Source organism: Hemicordylus capensis, chromosome 2, assembly GCF_027244095.1.
Source record: "Hemicordylus capensis ecotype Gifberg chromosome 2, rHemCap1.1.pri, whole genome shotgun sequence".
NCBI classification, from domain to species: domain Eukaryota; kingdom Metazoa; phylum Chordata; class Lepidosauria; order Squamata; family Cordylidae; genus Hemicordylus; species Hemicordylus capensis.
The window spans coordinates 387,887,037-387,915,003 of NC_069658.1; the positions used below are offsets into that span (position 1 = coordinate 387,887,037).

Genomic DNA, 27,967 nt, shown 5'->3' on the forward strand with positions numbered 1-27,967 from the left:
TGCTGCTGCCTGTACAAGTAGGCATTTCTCAGGCAATGGGAGTGCACAGGCGGCAGAGAGCCTCGGCAGCACTCTCTCTCAGCGTTCTCTCTTTAATCTTCTCTATCACAGCGTTCAGCAGCAGCTACTGGTGCGAAGGGACCAGGAAAGTAGCCAAACCTTTCTGTAATGGACTCAGAGGTGGAACCCACTGCATCCGCTTCAACAGCTCTGGTGCGAATGACAGCAATGTGGTTCAATACATCTGGGAGACCGGCGATGACAAGTTTGTGGACCGAAAGTTCCATGCTGGTATCTGGTACTCCTGTGAGGAAATTATTAATGGAGATGGTGAGTGCCACTTGTTCAAACGGATCCCCTGTCCCTATTCTCTTTGGCATATGTGGTGTTTTTGTGGCTTCTTGTATGTCGTGGGGGAGCAGGGGAGGGACTCATTACAATAGCTCTGGTGATCCAGAGGATTGGTGTGTAGTTAGGAGGAAGCCTGCATTCAATTCAAGCCTCAGATCTGCCATAATCTCATGGTGTGGCCTTGGACAAGTTACTTTGAACTTCACTCCCCCATCTGTAAAATGGGAACATTTCAGGGTATTTGTGAGCAGTGTTATCTGTAACAGAGATTCCCAGATGTTGTTGACTACAACTCCCATCACTTCTAGTCAAAGATCATTGCAGCTGGAGATTATGGGAGCTGTAGTCACCAACATCGGGAAATCCTTGTTACAGGGAACAGATATTGATTTGAGATCACTCTTTGTTTTTTAAAGCTCAAAAAAAGAGAGAGAGTTAAAGACTTGTTCATATTGATTTGCTATAAGGAAGAAGAAGAATGAATTGCATGGTACAACATCTCTTAAGCTATTCCTGAAGGATGTTTTGGTGGTTACCTCACACTTCTGACTGTAGAATGTGGGAGCTCACTTACCAAAATGATTGTCATTCTCATAAGAAGTTAGGGGAATAACCATGACTGTTCATCATCACACACTGTACAGTTTTATACAGCAAGGAATACTACAAAATACGCAAGATTAACCTTTAAGGTTTGAAAAAGCAATAGTCAATCAGATTTTATATAACATCAGTTTTTTCCATGTTTATATTTAAAAGGGGGAATAAGTTTTTAAAAGGAATAAATCATTGTTAACTTTAATTACAATCTCTCTCTCTCACACACACACACACTCACACACACACACACACACACTCCATTTCCCTCTCCCTCTCTTCCTCCCTCTCTCCCTGCCAGAAGTAGTCTAATTCAGTGATATATCTCTAAAACAAGTGACTTGGATGCATGGCAAAAAGAAAACTTAAAAATATGACAGAGTAATATTTTTGGCTTGCAGAGAAGAGTCTGAGAGAGCCAATTTGTAGCACAAATTATTCTCAGTGATACAAGAATACAAGAATTTCAGATTACTTTTGGTTTTAAAATACTGTCTGAGCAAATATCAAGACAGATAAGTTTGCCCTGATGAGAAACTGTTTAGACACTTCTTGTTTAACCAAAATATTAGCAGAATGCTTTAAATACTCTTTGTTTAAAAGATTATTTTAAAAAGAAATGCCACCCTTCAGCTGAAAATTCCTATGGCAGCAGCTACCAACATCAAAACAAGAAAATAAATGATAAAACTTTGAAAAATGCCCCCCTTCCTGCATTTGTATTACAAATATAGGTTTGGAAACACACATTTGCTGAGGTAAAATGCAAGTCTGCCCCTTGAGTGTGGGCCAGGGCCGGACTGGGGACACTGAGAGGGCGGTGGAATGTATGTGGGGAGGGTGATGGGTTTTGAGCAGAATGGGTGCTTAAGGGTGGAAGTATTCGCTGCTGTTGAGTGCAGTGGGGTGCTGGGACACCCCGCAGGTGGGGCGCACCAGGAATATGCCCTGTTGCCCTGTGGGCCAGTCTGAGCCTGGTGTGGGCTGCGAGCCGTGAAGTTCCTAGTTCAAATCCTGCTCCAGAAATCTGTAGACAAGCCTTTATCTTTCAAACTGTGTGGCCCTGAGTCTGTGAAGTCCAGGATCAAATCACCTTGTCTCTCATCCATGCAGTTGCAACAGTGTATGAAAACCAACCATTAACAATCAAAATGTTAAGACTGAAATTCTGAGGACTTGGGTTGGTGGTGAGCTTTTGTCAATGCATGTGTCCCAACAGACATCCCACTTTGCTCTTTTGCATTGGTCCTTTGCTCTTTTGCATTATGTTTTTCAGTAACATAAACAAACAGGTCAGACCCTGTCTCAGGATGCTTACAATCTAAATATTAGCAGTGTGGGTGACAATAAAGGGAGAATTACATGTTCAGTGATTTCCCCCCTCTTTTTTTGAGGAGTTGAATTGGAAGGGTTAAAGCTGCCCAAACTGTGTGAGGAGCCAGTCATATCCATGATTTACCACGTGGATATGTGCCCACACAGTTCCATTTCAAGCAACCACCCACACGGGCAAGAGCACAAGCAAATTGGTCCAGAATGATGACATGTTCACAGATGATGAGAAAGATCCATAAAATCATGACAGACAAGAACAGGGGGTTTAGCTTCAGATGCTGGAGGTGGGTTCAGAATCACTGAAGAAGAAAATACAAGAAGTCTTGGCAACAGCCTGACTTTGAAAACAGGAGGGAAGACAAGGATTTCAGATTACCCCAGGATTTGTCGAAGGAAGGAGAAGTTATCTTTGACAGTGAGAGACTACTTGGGGATATGAGAGATTTAGGATGGCAGTAAGAAGTCTAAGAGGGAATGTTGCAAGAAAACTAGAATTTTGGGATTTAAATGAAATGAAAGATTAGGGGTGTATTTGGGAGTAATTTGAAGCAGAATTCATAAGCATGTGGGAGAGCATCAACAGTACATAAGACTCCAAGAACTGAGCTCTTTGAAAGCTCTTTGAAACACTGCTATCAGGTGTTTGCCCATTTCATTATGTTCCTGAAGGTTGTGTGTGAGAGTCTATCTGGGTGTTATGCTTCCATAAATAAGGCCATGATTACTTAGAAAGAAGAGCTGAAATTTTTTAGAAACTGGCTTCCTCAGCAGAGCTTCAGGCATATTTTTATTTTATTTTATTTTATTTTATTTTATTTTATTTTTTTCATTTCTGTATGACCCCCAAATACAAAATATATGAATGCTGTAAGAGATATGAATTGCATATGTGGGCAATTTTTGATGGGTATCCCTTTAAAATCAATGTAAACAATGACAGAAAAAGATTGGACTCGGTCGTATATTTAAAAGGTGCAAATGCTGAATATAAATATACACTTCACATGCACAAAATAAAACTTCATATGTACAAAATAAGTACTCTGCATATGTTTATTTTGTATTCTGGTATAATACACAAATACCACATATGAAACAGTCCTCGTTCTTTTGCATTAAAGTTATAAAGATGGATGGATTTCTTGACGACTTCTCTCAGTGTATACATTCAAAATAACATGGTAGTATTGTATCTTCTTGCCTTTGGCTTCCCTCACCATCTGTTTGCAACTCCCTTCTTACTGTGTTCCTAAAGGTCTTGGTAAGACAGGAGGCTAAGCTGGTTAATGAGACAGTTTTTAAATGATAATTTTAAAGTGTGCATTCTATATGTCTTATAGGTGAGAAATGTAGAAGCTTCATTAGCCTGACTCCCGTAGCCGATAGAGGTAATTATATACTGTCATTATTTTAACTTTCTCTTACTTCTGTCTGATGTTCAGTGTTCTGAATCATGATAAAGCAGGCCTTTTAAAAAAATCTCTAGTTTCCATGGGACAAACAATAGCAAAGATTTAAATATTTTTTTCTTTTGGGGGACTGAGTTTTAAATTTGGGGGGAGACTTTGTTTTGAGAGTATATCATCTTAGAGAAGTCTCAGAGCGTTGCTTGCTCTCATCTAGTCCTCTTTGAAGTTGGCTGTCTCAGATGAGAAGATTGTGTGCCTCCAAGCTAGCTGAGTTCAAGCTCTAGCAGACTGACAGGAGGCAAGTCAGCCTCTCTAGTTTGTCCCAAGTCCAGAATCAGGGGCGTAACGATGGGGGGGCAGGCAGGGCACGTGCCCTGGGCGCCACTTGGCAGGGGGCGCCCAAAAGTGCCCCCGCCGATCCCCTGCCTTTGCCGAATTTTTTTTTTTGATTCGCATTTGATTTTTTTTTTTTTAGTCCGTAAAGAACAGTCCCCCTCCCCCCCCGGTCCTGGCGCGCCCCCCCCAATTGCTCAGCTCCGGCCCAGCACTGGGCACCGCGGTGACATCTTCATCATCACATAGTGACGAAGTCCGACTCTGAGTGATAGTCCGACTCCGAGTCTCATACGCAGAACTCCCCACCCCACCGCCCCGCCACCACGAGCACGAACTTGGCCATCCGAAAAGGCGCTGGTGGTGAAGCAAGGCGTCTGCGCTCTCTTCTCCCTTCAGAAGAGCAGCTTCGGGGAAGTTGCCAGGCAATGCGGCGTACACTGTGAGCGGCGGCGCATGCGAAGGAGAAACGGACTGTTTTGACCCTTGTGGGCAACCGTAGGTCGAACGAGGCAGAGGCAGTCGGCTTGGGTCACATGCTAACCTTGCGATGGTGGCTCCCATGCGCATGTGACCTGCAAAGAGGAGAAGGTAGGTAGGTGGGTGAGTCGGGGAGAAGGACGACGAGTCTGAACGAACGGCGCGAGGAGAGGAGGCTCCAGTCCACTGTGGGGGAGGGAGAGGATGAGCCTGCCCTTTCACTCATCGGTCTGGAGCCAATCCAGTCCACACATCATGCAAAGTGAGGCGGTTGAACTCCTGGATTGTCTCGCTTCAGACTGCAAGTGGGGGGTGATATTCTTTTCTTTTTCCCCTGTGTAAAAACAAAAGAGCCCCGCAAGGACAAACCAGTTTGTAAGGGAGTGGCTTGCGCTAAACCTTTCCTTCAGTGTGCTCATCGACTACATGCGATGGGGTTTGTTCGGCATGGGGGAGTGCTCTAAAACAGGACCCCACGCCTGCAGTCTGAACAGACCAGAATGCTCTCAGCTCAGTGTAATGCCTCCCTTGGGACTTAGGGTGAGAAGGTGCTCCTAACGCACTGCACGTAAATGTATTTAGGCTCGGGCTCTTCGTGTATAGAGTTGTGCATCTCTTTAAAGGATTATCAGTTGCAGATCGACTTTACAAGAGTGGTGACTTTGGAAGTATCTGCCACTGACAGTAGCTTTGCAGTGGACTGCGCCCCAGAGTTGTGTCAACACTACCAATGGGACATCACTCCATGTTGGAAAATGGATTAACCTGTTAATGATTGATTACTGTACATATAAAGTTGTGAGCATACATGTTCATGAAAATGTCCACTTTGAATTCATTTAACAGGTAATCTATGTGACCCTCCTCTGGCCAGCTTATTTGTGCTCTGAAAATCTTATGAATTCTTTTAACAAGCCATTATAAAATGCTAAACAGCAAAATGAATAAGAAACTGGATTGTTTTATAAGTTGCAGGCATATCATGATGCATGGAGTCCTTTTTCTCAACCTGCAATGAGTATGTTTGCATTAGGAATTAATGGACATAAAAGTGCTATACTCAGTTCTAGCCCCAGACTACGCCTGTTGTCCACATCTCCTTGCTGGTTCCAATCACCTGTTCAGTTTTATTCTAAATATGTTGAACATTGTCTGACCTCCTTTTCCACTGCATATAACATTCTGATTGGGAGTTTTAAGGACAGATATAGTAAAATCTCCATTATACACCATCTGTGTCCTTGTGACATGCAAGAAATTGAATTAATAATACATGCTTTTATACTGTAGATTTTATTCTGATATGTAACACAATTTGACTTTGCCCTTTTTACTGGAATGTTTGGGTCACTCTGATGCCTTTAATGTAACATTGTTCCTAGCAGACTGAAGGTATCAGACCCCTTATAATGTTGCTAAGTTTTGCTTTTTAGCCTCTGACAGCAGTTTGTTTAGTTCTGATGTACCACCAATTATTAATTGTGTTTTCTTGCTGGCCTATGGCCGTAATAAAGAAATTCTGAAATTCCCTGTATTGCTACTCGAGAGCCTCTTAAACTGGCAAATTCATGGAGAGCAGGTCTATCAATGGCTACTAGTCTGGTGGTTGTCCACCTCCAGCCTCAGAGGCAAGATGCTCCTAAAACCCAGTTGCAGCAGGGCTGTATGTTTGGGGGGGGGCGCAATTTCAGTGCTTGCCCTAGGTGCCGTTTTCCTTAGTTACGCCTCTGTCCAGAATTAATCTTCAAAGCTTATGTAGAATACTCTTGGACAAGAGAGCAGCTAGGGTGGGACCTATTTACTCCCTCCAACCTTCCTCAAGTGGGTACTCAACTCAGAGCTCAGCTAGAGATACACTTCCTGAATCAATTCAAAACCCAAATGAAGATACCACTCCTCCATACACAACCCTGTGAAACTCACAATGCATGCTGCTATAGCTGTCTTGTATGCTGCTGCAACTCGCACTCTATTCCTTGGCATGTTCATTGAGATGGGGTGGAATATATGCCAAATATTTATATACTGCTTTTCAACAAAGATTCCCAAAGCAGTTTACATAGATCTAAATAAATAAATAAAGATGGATCCCTGTCCCCAAAGGGCTCACAATCTAAAAAAGAAACGTAAGAAAGACACCAAGAGCCACTGGAGGGATGCTGTGCTGGGGTTGGATAGGGCCAGTTGCTCTCCCCCTGTTAAATAATTGTGGTGGTAATGGTGGTGGTGGTGGGGAATTGATGAAGATTTGATGCTGGTAGATCAGCAGGCCATTAAAGGAAAGGGGAGTTTAGAAATTTAATTTTGGTTTACCCCTCAGTCTGGCCTACCACTTCTTTGTCCTTAGAGAGCAGTGCCCAAGCCACAGAAGCTCATCTTATTATTCTGTAATGCCAGATCAGTCCAAAATAAGTCTGAGGTCATCCATTAGTTGATCATGAATTAAAAAGCCGACCTGGTGTGCATTACGGAGACCTGTTTGGGAGAGGCTATTGGCCAGGTTTGGTCCCAACTCCTCCCAGTGGGTTACTCCATGGTGGAGCAGGTGAGAGGATGTGGGCGGGAGGTGGGGTGCCTGTGGTCTATAAGAATACTATTTCCCTTACAAGGATCCCTGTCAGGGAATTGTCCTATATTGAATGTGTGTATCATCGTCTAGGGACCAAGGATAGATTGGTACTTCTGTTGGTGTATCGATTACTCTGCTGTCCAACAGAGTCCCTAAGTGAGCTGACAGACCTGGTAGCAGAATTGGCATTGGAGTGGCTCAGGTTGTTGTTGGTGGGGGACTTCAATGTCCATTTCAGGACTAGGTTGTCAGGAGCAGCTCAGGAGTTCATAGTGGCCATGATGACTATGGGCCTATCCCAAGTGGTTTCTGGACCAATGCATGATGTGGGTCACACACATCACACTTGATTTGGTCTTTTGCTCTGATCAGGGTAGTGTTCCATGGGTTCTGATTTCTGTTCTTTCCCCACTGTCATGGATGGATCACCATCTGGTTAAGGTAGGACTTCCAACCACAACCCACATCTTCAGGGGTTAAGGATCCATTAGGCTGGTCCACCCAATAAGTTTATTGGATCCAATAGAACTCCAAGAAGCCTTGGAAGGGTTTCAAGCTGGCTCTGCTAATGATTCTGTCAATGCTATGATACAAATATGGAATAATGAACTTGCTAGAGTGGTAGACACAATCACTCCTAAGCATCCTCTCCGACCTGCTTTAAAGTCAGCCCCATGGTACTCAGAAGAACTACGGGAGCTGAAGTGGCTAGGTAGATGACTAGAGCGCAAGTGGAGGAAGACTCGGCACAAACCTGACAGATTGCAACACAGAGTACATTTGAAGATCTATGCTCTGGCAGTGCAGGCGGCGAAGAAGTGGTTCTTTTCTGCCCATATTGCTTCCACAAATTGATGTCCAGCTGAGTTGTCTGGGGTTGTGAGGGGGCTAGTTCATTCCCCCTCTGCCTTGAATTTGAACTTGGAACCATCTGTCACTCGCTGTGATGTCTTTAATAACTTTTTTGCTGATAAAATCTCTTGTGTTCGTGCCGAACTTGACTCCACAGTTATTGCAAAGGTGTCCAGCAACTCCTTTTGTAGGATTGAATTGGATCATTTTTAGTTTGTGACTCTTGAGAAGGTGGGAAAACTGCTTCGGACTGTACGTCCTACCTTCATTGGACCTCTCAGAGTTGGCTAATTACAGACAATGTAATTAGGTTTCTAATCTTCCTTGAGTGGGCAAGGTGATTGAGCAAGTGGTCACTTCTCAGCTCCAGGCAGTTTTGGATGACACAGATTATCTAGACCCATTCTAAACTGGATTTCGGGTGGGCTATGGGGTTGAGACTGCCATGGTCGGGCTGATGGATGATCTCCAGTTGGCTATGAACAGAGGGAATGTGACTCTGTTGATCACTCTACTGCTTTCAGTACCATTGACCATGGTATCCTGTTGGGACACTTGAAGGAGGTGGGATTGGGTGGCACTGTTCTACAGTGGTTCTGTTCCTACCTCTCTGGCACATTCCAGATGGTGTCACTTGGAGACTGTTATTTTGCAATGTGAGAGCTAACATGTGGAGTTCTACAAGGCTCCATACGGTCTTCAGTGCTTTTTAACATCTACATCATCAGGAGGTATGGTCTGGGATGTTATCAATATGATGATGACACCCAAATCTATTTCTCCATACCAACTTCATCAGGAAATGGCATGACCCTCCGCCAAATGCCTGCCTGGAGACAATAATGGGCTGGATGACAGATGATAAGCTGAAGTTGAATCCAAATAAGATGGAGGTACTGTCTGTAGGGGTTCAGGACCTGAGAGATGGTTTAGATATGGTTGTTCTGGGTGGGATTACTCTCCTCCTAAAAGATCAGGTTCATAGTCTGGGAGTGATCCTGGATCCTAAACTCTCCCTGGTTTCTCAGGTTGAGACAGTGGCCAGGAGTGCTTTCTATCAGCTTTGGCTGATATGCCAGATACGTCCATTTTTGGAGACAAATGACCTTAAAACAGTACATATGCTGGTAACCTCTAGGCTTGACTACTGTAATGCGCTCTACGTGGGGCTGCCTTTGTACGTCGTTCAGAAACTACAATTGGTACAGAATGTGGCAGCCAGATTGGTCTCTGGGTTTACCAGAAGGGCCCATATAACACCAATTTTGAAAGAACTGCACTGGCTGCCGATATGTTTCTGAACGAAATACCAAGTGCTGGTTATTACCTATAAAGCCCTTAATGGCTTGGGTCCAGGGTAATTAAGAGAGCACCTTCTCTGTTATGAACCCTGTCACCTATTAAGATCACCTGGAGAGGTCCAGTTATGGCTGCCGCCAACTCGTTCAGTGGCAACTTGGGACTGTTCCTTCTCTGTGGCTTCCCCTTGGCTTTGGAACATGCTCCCTGCTGAAATAAGAGCATCTCCTTCTTTGTTTGCTTTTAGGAGGACCCCGAAGACATTTTCCCAAGTTTTTATTTGAAATCTAAATGTTAATGTGTTTTTATTCATTGAGATCTTTATCTGTTTTATGCATTTTAACTGTTTTGTATTGTTTTTATATTATGTTTTAACTTGTACACTGCCTGGAGATTTCTATATCAGGCGGTATAGAAATACAACAAACAAACAGAATCACCATTTTTAAAAGGTGCCTCTTTGCTCAGTTAGCAGGGGTGGAAGCATTCATGGATTTTAGAAATCCAGAATAATTTTGTTTCTTGACTAGGGTTGTCACCTTTTTTACTGGTCCTATTCTTTGCCTGACACAACCTGACACAGAGAAACTTTGAGAAATCAAAATCGAAATAATAATAATAATAATAATGACAAGGTAGCAGGGATGATACACTGGAACATCTGCAAACATACAAGCTACCTGTAGCCAAGAATTGGTGGGACCATAAAATTGAAAAAGTTGAAGAAAATGAAGATGTAAAAATATTATGGGACTTCCAGCTACAAACAGACAAACATCTGCCACACAATACACCAGATATAACTGTAGTCGAGAAGAAAGAAAAACAAGTTAAAATAATTGACATAGCAATACCAGGGGATAGCAGAATAGAAGAAAAAGAAATAGAAAAAAATCACCAAATACAAAGATCTACAAATTGAAATTGAAAGGCTGTGGCAGAAAAAGACCAAAATAATCCCAGTGGCCATTGGCGCCCTGGGTGCAGTTCCAAAAGACCTTGAAGAGCACCTCAACACCATAGGGGCCACAGAAATCGCCATCAGCCAATTACAAAAAGCAGCTTTACTGGGAACAGCCTATATTCTGCGACAATATCTATAACAACTGACAATAAAATTCTGGCATCCCAGGTCCTTGGGAAGGACTCGATGTCTGGATAAAACAAACCAGTCAATAACACCTGTCTGGCTGTGTAAACAAGCAATAATAATAATAATAAACTTAGCAAGTGCAGTTTCCCCTAAGTGTGTGTGTGTGTGTGTGTGTGTGTGTGTGTGTGTGTGTGTGTGTGTGTTCATATACATATGAATAGGCCTCTGCTCCAAAGGGCTCACAATCTAAAAATAGGGAGACAACCACAAGGGAGTCAACAGAATGGAGACAACCAGGGGTGTAGTGGAGTGGGTGGGAAGCTCAGGGATGGAGCTCCGGTACTTCTCGGCTTCTCTGGCTGTTAGGAACATAATAAGCTGCCATATACTGAGTCAGACCATTGGTCCGTCTAGCTCAGTATTTCTACACAGACTGGCAGCGGCTTCTTCAAGGTTGCAGGCAGGAATCTCTCAGCTCTATCTTGGAGAAGCCAGAGAGGGAACTTGGAACCTAGTTGCACTTCCCAGAGCAGCTCCATCCCCTAAGGGGAATATCTTGCAGTGCTCACACATCAAGTCTCCCATTCATATGCAACCAGAGAAGACCCTGCTTAGCTAAGAGGACAAGTCATGCTTGCTACCACAAGACCAGCTCTCCTCTCATAATGCACTGGGGTGGGCATCGCCATGGGGGCTATCATGGAGAGCTTCTGCACTTCTGAATTTGCAATTACATCATTGGAGACAACAGAGAAGGAAGAAACGTGGAAGAGGAAGCAGGGATAAACTGGGAGTGAATATTGTTGGAGATGGAGTTCCAATGCATCAACCTTTTGCACTAACTATCCTAATGACCACTAGGGGCATTGGGAGTAGAGATAGTGAGTAAAGGTCTCCCTAACTGTTCTGCCTGTCTCTAGTACTCTATGACCTATGATCTGACTCTGCAGCACTTCCTGTGCTGCTGAGTCACAATCCTTCCTTTCCTCCTAGAGAGAAGATGGAAACATCTCTCTCCCTCCTTACCTATTTATTATGTAGTCCTTCAGATTAGGTTTAGGTCTTTCCTATCCAAGTGTAAAGGTAAAGTGTGCCATCAAGTCGGTTTCGACTCCTGGCGCCCACAGAGCCCTGTGGTTTTCTTTGGTAGAATACAGGAGGGTCTACCATTGCCTCCTCCTGCGCAGTATGAGATGATGCCTTTCAGCATCTTTCTATATCGCTGCTGCCTGACATAGTACCAGCGGGGATTCGAACTGGCAACCTTCTGCTTGTTAGTCAAGCACAATAAATACTTAATATTTAGTTCTACAAGAATCTCCATGCGTTTTCTCTAAATAGCTGTAACAACTAAACCATCCTCTGCTACCTACTCTGTAACTGGAGTGTGTGCTCATTCCTTAGTGCTCTGCTGTTTTACCTACTGGGAGTAAAAATTAACAACCCCCAACAAATATGTGATTATTTCATGTACATTGAGGCTTAGTTACAAATTACAATAGAGTATGTGGACTAGGGGGGAAGAGTCAACGACTTCACATAAAAGATTTGTTTTGAGGAGGGACTTGAGGGGAAATAAGAAAAGGGTTGTCTTAGAGGGGTTTGTGGGTGTTCCAGGCAAGGGATAGAGTCATCTGAAGGAGCAGGACACTTTTGGATAGTTAAGGGTAGTGGAGCTGGGTGAGTGAAACAGTAGGAAAAGCTTCACACACATTTCTGTGTATTGAGCATCTCTTAAAGGCACAGAAACATGGACAGGATAAAGGTGGCAACCCTAGATGTGTGACTCAGAAATTTAACTTCTCCTCTCCTACCTGTCAACGTTCAGTTTCCAGTTCCTTCAAAAGAGCAACGGAAGCCACAAAAACAGGGGAGAGGGGGCTAAATGTTACCTAGTAAGTATGTGGTGGTAGTAGATGCAAAGTGTATAACTGGATTTGGGCATCTAGGAATCTCAGTGTTCTTTGTTTTTCCCCAGGGGTTCTGTGGTTGTCTATTGCAGCAGAGCTCCTTTACATTACTTTACTTCTGATGGGTGTTGCTCTCATGTTGACTGAAATCTGCTACTCCATCAGCATACTGGATGGGCTGAAGCTAAATGCGTTTGCAGCAATATTTACCGTTCTAGCAGGTAATTGTTTGATGCCACCTTTGAGGGTTCATGTAAGCAAAGTACATTTGCAGTCAGTTTGCAACTCTAATTCCATACATTGCTTGATATTTCACAGTGGACCCAATATAATTCCACGATCTCTCTACATAGCAAGGGTAAAAGTGGGCGGAAATGGGAGGTATCACTGGTGCCATGGGGCGGGTCATCCCCTCCAGTACATTTCTCCCTTTTCAGGTGCTGCATGCACATCTGCACAGGTACAACCTTCCAACTCTGGTTTTAATGTTTTTTACTCTTCTCTACTGCTTCACAGCAGTAGCTTGACCTCCCCCTCTTCCCAGCCTCAGGCACACTTTTCTGCTGCTGTGCCACAAGCAACAGCCTTGTAGGTCAAGATCCTAAGCATGTTTACTCAGAAGTAAGTCTTGTTCAGTGCAGTTGGAATTACTCTTGGAAAGTTTCCTTTGAATTGCATCTTTCTGTGCATTGGCACATTAGTTTTGTAAAAATTAAGTCTCTTCCCCTCATCCCTGCTCTTCCCCAACCCCATTTCTCCAGTACTCACTTCACAACACCTTACCCTTAGTTCTGTCAGTGGGAAACGCCTGAGATGCGATGTATGGCAGGAAGAGAAGAGAAGACAAAAAGGCAGCAGGCAAGCATGCCTAGCACTGAGCCGAAGGGGAAAGGTTGGGTACTACTGCGGCATCTGGTGGGCCACTGTGTGAAACAGGATGCTGAACTAGATGGGCCTTGGGCCTGATCCAGCTGGGCTGTTCTTATGTACTGTTGCTGCTGTACACTAGGTTTCCACCCCTGTCCATTGGTGGAATATGAGCATTGGTAGTATATGAGCACCTTCCTCATCCTACTGCTATTGCGGTCCATTGCTTGTTATGGTACACACATAGAGCTATGGAAGCTATGTTTGGAAGAAGCAGTCTCCTATTTCATTTCATTTATTTTAGAAAAACTGAGTCGGGGTAGAAGGGTGTTAAAGAATGCCAAGTCATCCAAAGGGGCCCTGACCATGACCACTACTATTACTCCTACTACCATGTGTATCCCACCTTTCAACAAAAATTCTCAAACCGACTTACATAGAAATTATTACATAAGATGCTTCCCTATCCTAAAAGGGCTCACAGTCTAAAAAGAAACATGAGGTAGACACCAGCAACAGTTCCTGGAGGGATGCTGCACTGGAGTTGAATAAGTCCAGTTGCTTTCCCCCGGCTAGATGTAAGAGAATCACCAGTTTAAATGATGCTTTACTCAGTTAGCAGCTCCCTGACTGTGCAGTCTCTCAACAGCACCTCAAAGTTGGTGGCTCATAGTAGCTAGGGCATTGGGTCGTGCTTCATGTCCCTCCTATTGCTGTTGTGGTTAAGAAGCAGCCAGGCTGGATCTTTGTTGCAGCCAAGCCCATGGCAGGTTCCCCTTTTTCGGGCCACCCTTCTTCTTCCTCATTCCTTCCCCCTCCTGCTTTCTTCAAAGCATGGGTTGGATTGGCTGTAGGCTTTTCTTTATTCTTCCCAATGTTTTTGGGAACAACTTGTCACTCAGGCAATTTCTGAGGGAGCAGATTCCTAAAAAAACAGCCCCATGCAGATGTGTCTTCTGGCTTGCATTCTGCATGGTTAGATTCCAAATGACACTGGCTCACATGTTGTGCAACACTATGAGGGCAGAAGAAGGGCAATACCCTTGCAGAGCAACTGGAGAATAGCTATGTTGAAAGCTTCTAGCATAGCCCAGCATGGGTGGATGGGGATAGGGATGGGGAAGTGATTTTTGCTCCCTCTTCCCTTCCTCCAAACACCCTTTTCACTTCCAGCAATATGTCCTTGAAGGCTGCTAATGAGGCTGAGGTCTACCTCCTGTTTCTTTTAAGACTGTGAGCCCTTTAGGAGACAGGAACCATCTTCTTGTTATCCTTTTTCCTATGTAAATTGCTTTGAGAACTTTTTGGATGAAAAGTGGTATATAAATAATAGTAAGTAAGTTCATCTGTGTGACCCTCGGGGACATAATTCTGCAAATGAAAAGGGCTTTTGTATGGAGGGGAAAGAAGTGCAGATTGCTTCCCGCTCCCCCTCCGCCCATGCTGGCTGTAGAAAAAGGCTTCAGCACAACTATTCCTCAGCCATTCACCAAGCACACAGCCCTCATAGTGCTGTGGAAGATGTAAGTCACTCTTAATTTTGTGCAGCTGTCTCAAGCCAAAACGCTTGTTGGTGGATTTGCAGTAAAATAAATAAACAAATAAACACACACACACACACACACACACACCACACACACCAGTCTTTGTATGATAAATGCTTTATCTTTCATATACAGACATGTTTGAAGAAGCAAAGACTTGGCCTTTTCAGGAAGGCAATCATAAAGTATGAAGGAAAAGTTAATGTTGAGCCCATACATTATCCATTACAAATCTATCACCACCAATGCATGACAACAGAACTGATTTGGTGTTTAATGCCTAGGTAATGCAATTTAGATGGATTTTCAACTTTTTCTGGGAACCTGAAGGGATAGCTACTAACTTAGTATTGTCTAATATTTCAGGTCTTCTTGGAATGGTGGCTCACATGATGTATACAACTGTATTTCAAATGACTGTCAATCTTGGTCCAGAAGACTGGCGCCCACAGTCCTGGGATTATGGCTGGTCCTACTGGTAATATATTGAAAAAGGGGTGGGGGGGGAAGCATAATGAATGGGTGACCATGACTGCTAAACAATTCTGTTTGGTTAGATTAGGGCTATTTGTGAGGCAGGGCTGGAGGAAGAACAAGGCTCAGATAAGTAGCAGTGTCTATATATAGACCATTTACTACTTGACTAATGTTTGTTTTTAAAGGAGCAAGAGGGTACTCGTAGTGTTAACAGAGCAGACTAACCTGTTGGAAAGAACCAAGTAACTAGGTGGGAGTATCTAGTCTTAATCCTAGTACAGACACCTGTGAAGTAGAGGGGAAGCATTTTTCCTTCTAATGCATACACTGGATCTGGGTATCCCATAAATATATATAGAGAAGAATTATTGTGATCCAGATTAGAGGTGCTGTTCAATTTAGTAATGTTTCTAGAGAGGAAATGAACAGTGTTATGTTCAACATAACACTATTCATTTCCTCTCTAGAAATGTTACATAATATGTTTTGTGAACTTCTCCATTAACAACAAAAATTTATATATCACTTTTCAACAAAAGTTTCCCAAGTGGTTTACACAGAAATAAGTAAGTAAATAGGATTGATCCCTGTCCCCAAAGGGCTCACAATATAAAAAGAAACATAAGATAGACACCAGCAACAGTCACTGGAGGCACTGTGCTGGCGGTGGATAGGGCCAGTTTCTCCCCCCCTGCTAAATAAAGAGAATCACCATGTTAAAAATGTGCTGCTTTGCCCAGTTAGCAGGGGTAACTCATGAAGCCTTGAGAGGCTTCACATTTCCTATAATTTTATGTGTTATGTGGGGCACACAACCCCTGATCCTCCAGTATTTCATTGAGACCCACATATGCTGATCTTCAGGCACAAAATATTTACTGTTGGGGTTACCATTATACAATGAATGTGAATATGACCTATATTTATATACCACTTTTCAACAAAAGTTCCCAAAGCGGTTTACATAGATATAAATAAATAAAATGGTTCCCTGTCCCCATAGGGCTCACAATCTAAAAAAGAAACATAAGATAGACACCAGCAACAGCCACTGGAGCAGGGGCATAGCGACCCTTGAGCAAGGGGGGACAATTGTTCCCAGTTCCCAAGGATTTGCCCCCCCAAGGCTCCCCCTTGCCTTCTCCAGGACGCCCCTTGCCCCTTCCACACCTAGCCAGCAAGCAAAGCGCTTGCCAGCTGGGAACGCGAGGGACACTCTTCTCCTCTCCAGCCAGCAGTTCAATGAAACGCTGCCACTGCCATAGCCCTTTCTTTCTAGCTGTGTTGCGGGCAATGGAAAGAGATCATATGGGGATGTATATGCCATGCTTGAGCAAAGGAGTGGCTTTACTCAAGTTGAGTAAACGATTGGCTGACATACAGAGAATGGAGGCACCTAAGGACAGAGCTGCCCAGGGGATTTGGGTGACCTGGGGCAAGTAGGATGTTAGGCCCCCTCTAAAAGGACTTAGGCATGTGCATACAAATGGGGGGGGGGAGCATATGTGAGAATTTGTGCATGGAAGGTCCACATGTGAGAATTATTGTATGTAGCTCTTCCTTGCCAGTTTATCATGGTCAGGTCAGGCTCTACATTTTGCAGTTTAAACATAATACCAACAATTCTGTTGGACAGTGTGGCAGGGCTGGGGCAGAGATTAATGGTATGCAGAGGAGCTGAGGTGGGGGAACTTGCTTGGTGGGGGCCTAGGGCAGATTGCCCTAGTTGCCCCCCACCCCCTGGGCAGCCCTGCTCAGGTGGCACAGAAAATTGCTCCTTTCCTGGTGCACCAGTGCAGTTAGTTGGAAAGGGCTTTTAGCCTGCTTCTCTCTCTGCACGGATGCTTCCTTGCCCTGTAATGTATGTCAGCCTGTGAATCTATGAGGAACCCATCAGTGGAAGTAGTGAGGTGGATGCTCTAGAGCAGGCCTGCTCAACTTAGGCCCCCCAGCTGTTTTTGGACTACAACTCCCATAATTCTCAGCCACAGCAGCCAACAGCCAGGGATTATGGGAATTGTAGGCTAACATCTGCAGGAGAGCCGAAGTTGAGCAGGCCTGCTCTAGAGCAAGGCTTTTTCGCTTTGGGTTGCAAGTACCAGTATCTGCAGGGATCACTGCTATGTGCAGGAGTGGGTAGCTTCCTGAGCAGTTTTTCCTGCAGCAAGAGAGAAGTTTCTTCAGTTGCTGCTGCCTCTGAACCTTTCCTCCATTCTGCACCTTTTATACCTCCTCCTTGCTTTACCTGCACCTGTTTTGAAGGGCTGGGCTGCTGCACAGCTGAACCTTGCCACCTGTGCACTCCCACCTCAGCCATCTCCATTTCCAGCAGGGTCTGGCCAAGCAGACAGTGACATGTACTTCCCATGGCAGCAATACTGTGAAATGTAAGCAGTGGTACTTATTGAATTGGTTAAAAAGCACTCCTCTAGAGGAAGATCTGGACATTGATGAAAGGGTAAAATAGAAAGTACAGTTTTGACCATCAAAGGGGGAGGAAAGCCAGATGTACGAACTTCCACTTTTTTGTCAGCATGAGATTGGCTTAGAAATAATTAGGGCTGTGTTTAGACTTTGGAGCTGAGCTGAGACTGGTGGGAACATGGTTGGCAGCTGCAAAAGCCAAACAATGTTAGAGAGACCAAAGTGCTTGACTTTAGAATGGAAACAATCAGTAATTCAGTAGGTTGGGAACACTCATATCATGTGCCTAGTCTAGAAAGCACTTTCTCCATTTGTCAGTCAGCTGGGTTTGCCCTCAAAGTTGTCATGTAACCAAATCTGATTGACACTGGCCACATTCACACATAACGTAGAACTACGGGTCCAATTGACCCACAGTTCCACTCCCCTCCCCACCCTGCCACTCTCCTGTCCACATGAGGATGTAATGGAGAGCAGGGAGCCTACAGTCAGGGAGACTGCAGAGAGGAGGGGGAAGTGACTGTGCGGGTTTCCTTCTTGCATGGAGGACAGCCCGCACAGCCAATTAGGGCTGGAGAAAGGGAGGAGCTTCCTCCCTCAACTCCGGTCACAGGGAACACAGCCTGCAGTTCCAAATTCAGATGTAACGCAAGCTGCATTTAACCTCGGGTTGAGGTAACAAAATTCACTACAACCCGAGGGTTCAAATTGGAGTTCCAAAAAGAAAACCTTGGGTCAGTCTGCTCACATAAACGGAGTTTCCTGCATTCAGACTCTGGCTCCTTAAACTCTAGTTTCGTGTTATGTGTGAATGCGGCCTATATAATGTTGTGAAACCATCATATTCACCATGTGCTTTCTGACTGACTGGAATCATTTAGTCAATTAGAAAGAGGTTTTAACCAAAGGAAAGAATGACACAAGCAGAAGCAGATTGTGCTGCAAACAAACGGTGAAAATAAATGTTTAGAGTGGCTAGAGTCTGGGGGTGGGGGCTTAGTCCCCCTTCCCTGGAAGCACACATTTCATGCAGCCTTAGAAATAATTAAATATAAAAGCACAGTAATTGCCTTTTGATTAGAGCATTTCCAACAGTTAGCTTCTACATTTTTCAAAATTATTGCCACACCCATGAGAAATAAATGTGCTTCTCTCATAATAAAAGCTCAATTCTCAGAATTATAGTGGAATCCCCATGGGCTGCACAAAAGTGCTTTGGGGCCACTTATAGCCTGCAATTTAGTACAAGCTCTCTCTCTCTCTCTCTCTGTGTGCTGCCATTTTTCTCATGATTTTTTCCCCCATTGACAGTCTTGCATGGGGCTCCTTTGCCTGCTGTATGGCTTCTTCTGTAACTACAATGAACAGATACACAAAAACTATTCTGGAATTTAAGTATAAGCAGAAAAAACTGGAGAGAAGTTTAAAGATGAAACCTAAATCTCCTGATCCAGAGAAAGCATGGAAGATGTACATTGACAACATCCACAGCACAACCATCCCACCTGAAGACTACATGCATCACCTAGCAGATATCCAGAGTCCAGCCAATCCTATAGCATTTGCAGAGTTAAATAATATCCCTATGGCACATCATGAAGAATATTGCTAAATACGTTGCATCTTTTTTGTAATAGTCAATGCTTACTTGATACATTATTTTGAATGTCAAGGACTAATATTTTCTAACTATAAAACATGTTGGTGGCTTACAAAAAAGAAAGCCAAGAAGAAAAGCCTTCTTTCTTCTTGTTTCCCATTTTCCTTTTGTTTCTGTCTTGATGAAGGGCAAGATCCAGCCAAAGTTAAGCATTTTAAAGTCACATTAATTTCAATTGGGGCAATTTTAGCATGTTTAAGTCTTCCGTGGAAATCAGTGGGACCTAAAATAGTGCATAACTTTGACTGGATTGCTCCCTTATATTGTAAGCATTTAGTGCATTTTGAGTGTTATTAATAATGATAGTACATTAAGACTGTTTTATGTAATTTTTTGAGTAAAGATGGGGGAATTGTTTATGTGCTTGTTCAGAAGAACTTCAAAATGAAACTAAACTTAGAGCCGAACTCCACACAGAGGGGTGCTATTTAGAGGTAAACCTTTTTGTTCCGATATATCCTTCAGGCTTTCCTCATTAAGTTAGCTTTGGGATGTCTTTAGAGGCTTCGCTGTGTGAAGCTTACCTAGCCATCTCTCATTAGAGCAAAGTTTTGTAATTCAGAAAACAATTTCACCTTGCAAACTTCCATGCACTTTTTAATAATGCCCACTGAGGCACCTAGAAAAGTTATCTTACAGTGAGGTAATTAAGGAACTTTCATATTCTAACTTTTTTGGTGCCATGCAACCCCCAGGGAAGGTAATTATTATCTGACAAGTGAATTTTACCACCTGGTTGCAGGAAAGAAGACTGTAAACACACGAAGAAATTCTACATTATGAAGGATGTAACAGCTCAGCTTGGTCCTATGGGTTGCCTTTAGTGGCCTACATGAATAACAGTAGCTTGTACTATGGCACTTAATGCAGCAGCCATCACTTGGCAAGTACTGTAGGACGAAGATGCCAAACTTTGCCATAGGAAAGCATCAGCACAGTTGTGCTGCTGTTCTTGGCACCCTGCCATTAGGCAGACTGAAGCAGCCTGCTTCAGGTAGCAGAACTTGGGATACCATGTAAAGGGCATCACCCTGTCAGTGATTTCGACCATTATCTTCTTTTTACCACTGTGCTGGGCACCATTTGGATTTTCTGCACCAGACCTCAAACTCTGTTGTGACATCTCCGTATCTAGGCCAACAAATGCTACACAGAATGCCAAGTAAGAAGCCTGTTTCTGTGCCAGACATGGGAAGGGTACTGATAGCCTAAGGATGGTTAGCATTTATTCAAATGCTGACTTTTAAATGTGCAAAGGACCTCGCATATATTACCTCAGAAATCCTCACTTTTAAGGCTGGCCAACATTATCTTTCCTGTATCGTAGAGAATAGAGTTAATCACTATTCTACACCAGCTCAGAGATATCAGCTCTCGTGTCCGTGTAGGAGCTGGTGGCCAGCACTTGAGTTGGCTCCTAGCCCACATGTACAGTAAAGTGAGAGACTGTTTCAGTGCAATGTCTGCTAGTATTGGACCACTGGTCCTTTGCAGAAAGTTTTTAAGTGGGGAGAGACTTAAAGGCTATCTTTTGACTCTTCTCATCTATCATCTGCCAATCCTTCCACAGATAAGTGTATACAACCAGATCAGTACCAACAGCCATGGAATCACCAATTATTCTGGAATAGCCTTTCTGAACTTGAGCTGGCACAGAGTTATTCTCCACAGTTTCCTTTCCCCCCATGCCCTATTATTTTTCCTTCACTGTTGCTGATGTGCCTGAGCACTTTTGTGTGTTATCTTTGTTTCTTAGAGATCTGCTTAAGTGCTTATGCACACAGAAATATTAATACTTCACTTTTTTAGCTCACCACGTATCACGTGCTATGTATTTTGCTTCCAAAATCCTTTCAAATCTCATGAGAAGATAGTCTGACACTGTGCAAGAGAAATAGGTTTTTTTAAGTACCAGTAATCAAATTCCAGTATCAGAGAACTGGGGAAATCTCTTCATTACTATAGGCTGTGGTCTGCTCCAGAATCCCTTTGATTCTTGCCATAGGAATCTCTAACCTTTCTTCATGAGAAGCACCAGGTTTGGTTTTGTTTTAAATCAGGGAAGTACTGTTTTTTACTCACATTGATTTTTGATCCCATGCAACAAGTGTAGGAGCACTCCAGTGGATTAACAGGGAACTGCAATCCTAGGGGTTAGAATCTGTGTTGGAGAGCATGTACACTTGTGCACAGAAAAATAATTTTAAAGGGGATATAAATGGCTGAACTTGTGTCATGCTAAGTGTAAGGGTGCATGCAAATTCAAATTCTGAAATTAATGTTAACGTAATTATTCTTGTTGGTGAAAGGCAACCACAATGCATCTGGAGTCAGCGTAGAACCACAGAGAATGGAATGGGAAGAGGGATTGTGTTTACAATCTTGGGGGAGGAACTCTAAATCACCATCTAGCAGAATCCCAGACAATTATTCATGAAAGTGATTATGTGCTGGTCCATTCTGATGCTGATCTAAGTGGTGCAGCAGGGAAATGCTTGACTAACAAGCAGAAGATTGCCAGTTCGAATCCCTGCTGCTACTATATCAGGCAGCAGCGATATAGGAAGATGCTGAAAGACACCACCTCATACTGCACGGTGGAGGCAATGGTAAACCACAGGTTTCTGTGGCCTCCAGGAGTCAAAATTGACTTGATGGCACACTTTACTTTATAAAGGTTATCAGACAGTTTTGTCATAAGCCAAAACTACCTTTGTTACCACATTTAACCTCAGACATCACTATCCACCCCTCCCCCCTCCTTCCAACAACCTTTGCCTCTGTGTGTTCCAATGACTGCTTCCCCAACTTTTATGAATAGAAGTTGAATAAATGAATAAATTAAAAAGCACTGGTCCCAGTACAGATCCCTGGAAGGACCGCACTTCTTACTTCCCTCCATTGTAGAAACTGACCATTTATTCCTACCCTTGGTTTCCTGTCCTTCGACCAGTTACCAGTCCACAAATGAACCTAAACCGTTACCCCATGACTATTCAAGAGCCTTTGATGAGTAACTTTGCCAAATGCTTTTTGAAAGTCCAAGCATACTATGCCAGCTGGATGATCTTTCTCCACATGTCTGTTGACACCCTCAAAAAACTCCAAGAGATTAGTGAGGGAAGGCTTACTCTAGCAGAAGCCATCCTTCAGCACACAACAATGTAATGGTGGCTGAGAAGTAGCATGTCTAGCAGGGACAGATGGAGAAGAAAAAAGTACATTGGGATGTGTTGTGTGTTAGTGAGGTTCAGTCCTAATCAGCATCAGCACTACCATCAAGCAGTTCTCTGTGAGTACCACCAGATGTAACCAAAAACAGAACAAGTGAGTTTTATGCAAGTATCTCCTGAGCACTAAGTTCTGGTTCTATAACTCTATTTGACATGCCAACAAGGCAGTACCTGCAAAAACTGAAGAAGAAGAAAATGGCGGGTATCAAAGCTCACAGGGTCAATTCTTGCTTTGCATAGATGTGGGCAATTAATGTCATGCTCACTTACAGTTTGGTTTCCAGGAGCTTTAGATGGTGACTTGTAAATTATTGAATATACAATGTCATCATTTTTCCCAAGTCCCTTCTGTGTAAGTTATTGCTTGGTTGCACGGAAATGCCTGCCAATGAAAAAGAAAGAATTCATTAAACCACTATTATAGAGACCAAAGAAGTGGTTTAGTACATCCTAGTTGGGGTTCAGAGCAGACTTTTGCTTAATGAGCGGCTTCAAGGGAGAAAACCAGTCATTCTAGCATGACAGAGTGGTCATCCACATGGCCTTATGCCACCTCTGGGGAGGTCTGCAGGGAAGGCAGGGGCTTGCCTGCCTTCTCTGGCAGATGAGCATCATCATCTTTGCTTTGGCTGTGCTGTGTGCCCACATGAGTGGTGGCTCAGCAAGGGCAAAAGCTGGGAGCAGGTGGACTTCCTCCTTCCACATCCCAGAGTACCCCACACTACGAGCATGGAGGCTGCTCTTGTTAGAGCAGCCACCGTGCTGGGCACAGCCGCTCTTAAATGGCACCATAAATGGCACATAAATGGCACCATAAATGGCACAGCCGCTCATAAATGGCAGTGGGCCGGAGGGAAGCCTATTTACCTGGGGCAGGGCGACCATGCACACAACCACCTGCCGAGGTAAAATGAACCACAGGTTCATTAACCTTGGTAAATTGTTTACCTCAGTAATCATTTACCTTGGTAATCGTTTACTTCCAATTACCTCGGTAAAACCCTGGGTAAAGAAACAGGGCTACCATGTTCTGGAGCAGCCGGAAACAAAGGGCTCCCAGCATTCCAAACATGTCATGTGAATAGCCTTAGAAGCTGTAGTCAGCTTCTCCCACCTCTGTGATACCAATGTTTACATATTTCTTGAAGACATGCATTGTATGCACTCCTCTCCCTGATCTCCCATGACCTTACTCCTTATTAGGATATCTGGGGCTCAGGCATAGAACTGTGGATTTCAGCAGTGCTGGCATTAACAAGCAGTTTATTGGCACAAACATCTTGTGCCAGCACCACACTGGCAACTGATGGGTTTTCTCCAATCTAATTATTGGAATTATTTGCTATTTAAAAATAAAAATGAACCCCAGGCCTGGAATATAACAGCCCCAAAGGTTGAACTTTGGTAACATGATATGTAGTAGCAAACAATTCACAACGTTTTGTAAAGGGTGATGCAAAAGCTTTGTCTGCAAGTAACCTTCGGATTATTTAGATATTTTAGATCACTTAATTAGGATCAGCATGGAATAAGGAACATTAAGGCTATGTGCAGACATACCACCCTCCAGAAGCTGGTATGGGTTTCTCTGTCATGGGACACTCTATTTCTACCCAGCTTCACTCCTCGACATACAGTACTTAGCTTCAACTCTAGCATGATTTCCCCTCCTCTCCTATGCTTCAGATAGGCTTCCCCCCCTCAGCCAGTGGCGCAGTGGAAAATGCTTGACTAACAAGCAGAAGGTTGCCAGCTCAAATCCCCTCTGGTATGTTTCCCAGACTATGGGGAACACCCATATTGGCCAGCAGCGATATAGGAAGATGCTGAAAGGCATCATCTCATACTGTGTGGGAGATGGCAATGGTAAACCCCTCATGTATTCTACCAAAGACAACCACAGGGCTCTGTGGGTGCCAGGAGTCGAAACCGACTCAACGGCACACTTTAGCTTTACCTGGCATGTTTAGCCATGTAAACATTTATTCAGCATTTATTAGACTGTAAGATTGTCACGCTTTGTACTCACTTAGAACTATTTTGCTTTCATGGATACATTTTACCTTCAAATTCACATGTATGGCCACACACACTATACTAATCTCTTTATGACCAGTTTGGAATGTTTTTCTAGCTTTTCCAAATTACATAATTATATCCAAGGTTCATTGATGGACCCATGGTGAGGAATTACTTAAGAAATCCCACCATAATCAATAAATTCCACCTCATGATCAATCAAGAGGCTGACATCCTCTAAATTACTCAATAGTACTAATCATGAGTTACACCAAAGGGCTATTGAATTTCATTTGGACTTCCCCTAGTAAATTTAGTCAGGATGTCAGCCAGTATTTCTTATTCCAGCACTTGTGCTAATTTCCTAGGTAACCACTGTTTGTAAAGAATGTTCAAATAGTCACTTTAAAACTGCATCTTATAGGAAATCAATGGAGGTTTCCTATAACCTGGATATAACCTATACGCAAGGAACATAATCTCTCTCTCTCTCTCTCTCTCTCTCTCTCTCTCTCTCTATATATATATATATATATATATATATATATATGGACCAGATACATGATAATATATATTGCCACATATGGATACATGGTAAATGGTAGCTTCATCACTCTTGGAATAGGGCAGGGTTTGCCAAGGTGCTCTCCACCCTGTATATGTTCCAGTATTTTCAATCCTGTTAAATCTAAGATTGGTGTTCAATTTAAGTTGTATAAATTTGCAACATGAGAATGCTGGTGGTTTAATAACAATTAAAGCAAAAGAGGAAATATTTCACTGGTAATTATACAACTTATTTAACTAGATATCTAATAAAACATGTATCTGTAAAATATTATGAAAAAGTGATGTAGGATTATGTATCCCTGGCAAATCATGGCCAGAAATCTCTAGTTCAGTCAAAGCCTCTCTGCATATTATGGACTACAGGAAACAAGAAGCAAGATGTTTCAGTGGTGATATTTGACAGCAGCCAGGCTATATAAACGATTTTATACTAACAGTTTAAATAGCAGAAGTGTTGTGCATTTGAGCTGACCTTTAACATTTGTGGTAGAGTTGCAATCGAATCAAGCTATTTTGATTTCAGTTCCAATGTTTTATCTCGCACAATATGAACATCAATCTCATCTTGATCCAATAATTGTCTTATTGAATTGGGTTAATTATCAAGACCACCGACCATCACTTTTTATTGGTTGCTAAAACATTTTTGGCTGGATACTGGAAATCTTCAATCTTGCCAATGATTTCAGAAGAGCTGAAGAAAGTTATTATTATGAAGTTTTATTGCTTTGGGACACAAGTACAAAATGATGTCATTTTCTCAGCAACGTCACCTCCACTTCAAGAATACCCCCCCCCTTTTTTTTAACCACTTATAGTGTGACGGAATAGATCAATTGCTGCTTGCGATCCAATCTAGTGAAATTCATGGCCCCATTGACTGGAGGAAGATGCTCCCATTAAAAAGAGATGAAACAGGCCTATTCCCAGTCATGAGGCTCTTCCCCTCCATTATATTTATAGAGAGTTCAGGTTACACACGTTACATCAGAAACTGCAATGATTATGGTAAGGAAAAGTCACTCCCAATGCTTCACAAAAATGATTGACGGTTTGCAGTTTTACAGCTCCAAGGACCTTCTTGCACCTTGGCCAGCCCATAGAATCCTCTTGCATAGTCACCCTGTGCCAATAAAGTCAGAGGCCTGGATTGCTTGTAAGTTATTGATTTGTGTTACAACCTGAGAAACAAGTTTGTTTACTTAAGGAAACAACTGCACACTTCCCGCAGAATGTAAGCTGCTAGTCTTGCCCAAATATAACACACGCAGAGAGAGACATCTAAGGGTGCCTCAATGTACTGCAATGAAGGATATCTATGATTTAAAATTTCCATCTAGAACATACAGGAAATGTTTACACCAGCAGTGTCTGTGGGACAGTTGTGAATAGGGATGTGCGGATCAAATCGATTTGTACCTGAATCCAGCTGATTCAGGCAATTTGGAAACAGAAGAAATCACCCCTGTGGTCCATTGGCTAGATCTGGGTCCAAATTGAATCACACAGCCAGTAGTAGCTGCTTAGAGGCCTAGAGCATATACACATCTTACAGGGTCTCTGAATGCAGGAGAGCATATTAGTTAAATTTTATTTTGGTTTACTTATATGTCTCCTTTTTCATGGTCGACTATGCCCAAGGTGTGTCACTATAAACAGAGCAGTTTGCAGAGCAGTTGCACAGTCTCTCTTGAAGCCCAAAGTGCAAGAACTCCACTAGCTCAGTTTCTATGTCCTCATTCTCATGTAATGTGGAACCATGGGTCCAGTGGACCCATGGTTCCGCTCCCCCCACCCCACCCTGTTCTCCTGTCTGCATCTGAGTGAAATGGAGAGTATCCTCTCTGCAATCAGTGAGACTCCAGAGAGGAGGGGGAACTGGTGTGTGGGCTTCTTTCTTGCTTGAAGGACAGATCACACAGCCAATATGGAGGGAGAGAGGAAGGAGCTTCCTCTCTCAACAACAGTACAGCTGAATGCAGCCTTGCTGCATTCAGATGCACCGGTGGCTGCATGGTACCCCAGTTCTGAGCACTGAAACTCACTACAAACTGGGGTCTCAGGTTGTCAAAGAGATAGGAATGGAGTTGTACACACATAATGGTAGGGAAACCTCTGGTCCCTGCAACTCTGGCTCCCTGTTGTGTGCGGATGAGGCCATTATCTTCAACATACAGATTTTTAGAAAATTGCACAGCATATCTACAACACACATTAATTTAATACTCTTATTCTCTCTTCAGAGACCTTTGGGAATTATAGTTCTATGATAAGGCTATGGAGTTCTAACAGAGTGCTCTCAGCATCCTCACCAAAATATAGTCTTAGGATTATTTGAAGGAAATCACATTTTAAGAAGCAGACTTAAGAAACAGACGGGTTTGCTTGGTGACTATGTGGAATTGCCATTTTTTTATTTCAGAAATTCTGGCACCTTGGACCAGAATTCTTTGTGAAAAGAACCAGCTTCCAAAATATGGACATGATCAGAGTGCCTCCTCTGGAAGGTAACATTTTGTCTAAAGTCTTAAAATTCTGGTCAGTTGGCTGCCCAGCTATTATCAGGACTGGAAGAGAAGAATACAACTGTATACTGTAATCACCTCAATATGCAAAAGTGCTGATTGATTGAAAGCTCCACAAGCATTTGTTGAGAGGTTCTCAGACATTTTTATGCTGATCAGAAATGTTTATGCTACTGGATTCTCGACAGAATCTTTCCCAGACCTTCTGACTGTACAGACTACAGCCAGATTGCAACTGAAAGGAAAGGAGAGCCTTCCAATGAAGAATTTTATTTCAGGTGCCTCAAAATGAGCTTCATGAGGCAGACAATGAAAACTGTAACCTGGAATTACTAAAATATGCATACATGTTACTGTACTAGCCCCCCTCCTTCCATCATTACTTCCAATAAATGCTTGACTTTCACCAATATGATCAAT

At 43.2% G+C, this 27,967-nt stretch overlaps 1 protein-coding gene across 1 annotated transcript; it reads left to right on the forward strand.

Annotated features, from left to right (window-relative positions):
• GSG1L2 (GSG1 like 2) lies at nt 1-27,953 on the forward strand. The gene is made up of 5 exons (XM_053299970.1): nt 1-330; nt 3,624-3,671; nt 12,297-12,449; nt 15,006-15,117; nt 18,852-27,953. Exons 1-5 carry the CDS (start codon nt 36-38, stop codon nt 19,150-19,152), a joined length of 909 nt encoding a protein of 302 aa, XP_053155945.1. The 5' UTR covers nt 1-35; the 3' UTR covers nt 19,153-27,953.
• Nucleotides 27,954-27,967: the final 14 nt, after the last annotated feature.

Bases quoted from the DNA above. Each gene is read 5' to 3' on its own strand.
- GSG1L2 (XM_053299970.1), top strand. From the start codon at position 36: ATGGGAGTGCACAGGCGGCAGAGAGCCTCGGCAGCACTCTCTCTCAGC. The intron at 331-3,623 runs GTGAGTGCCACT...TATGTCTTATAG, and splicing joins GGAAATTATTAATGGAGATG to GTGAGAAATGTAGAAGCTTC. The intron at 3,672-12,296 runs GTAATTATATAC...GTTTTTCCCCAG, and splicing joins GACTCCCGTAGCCGATAGAG to GGGTTCTGTGGTTGTCTATT.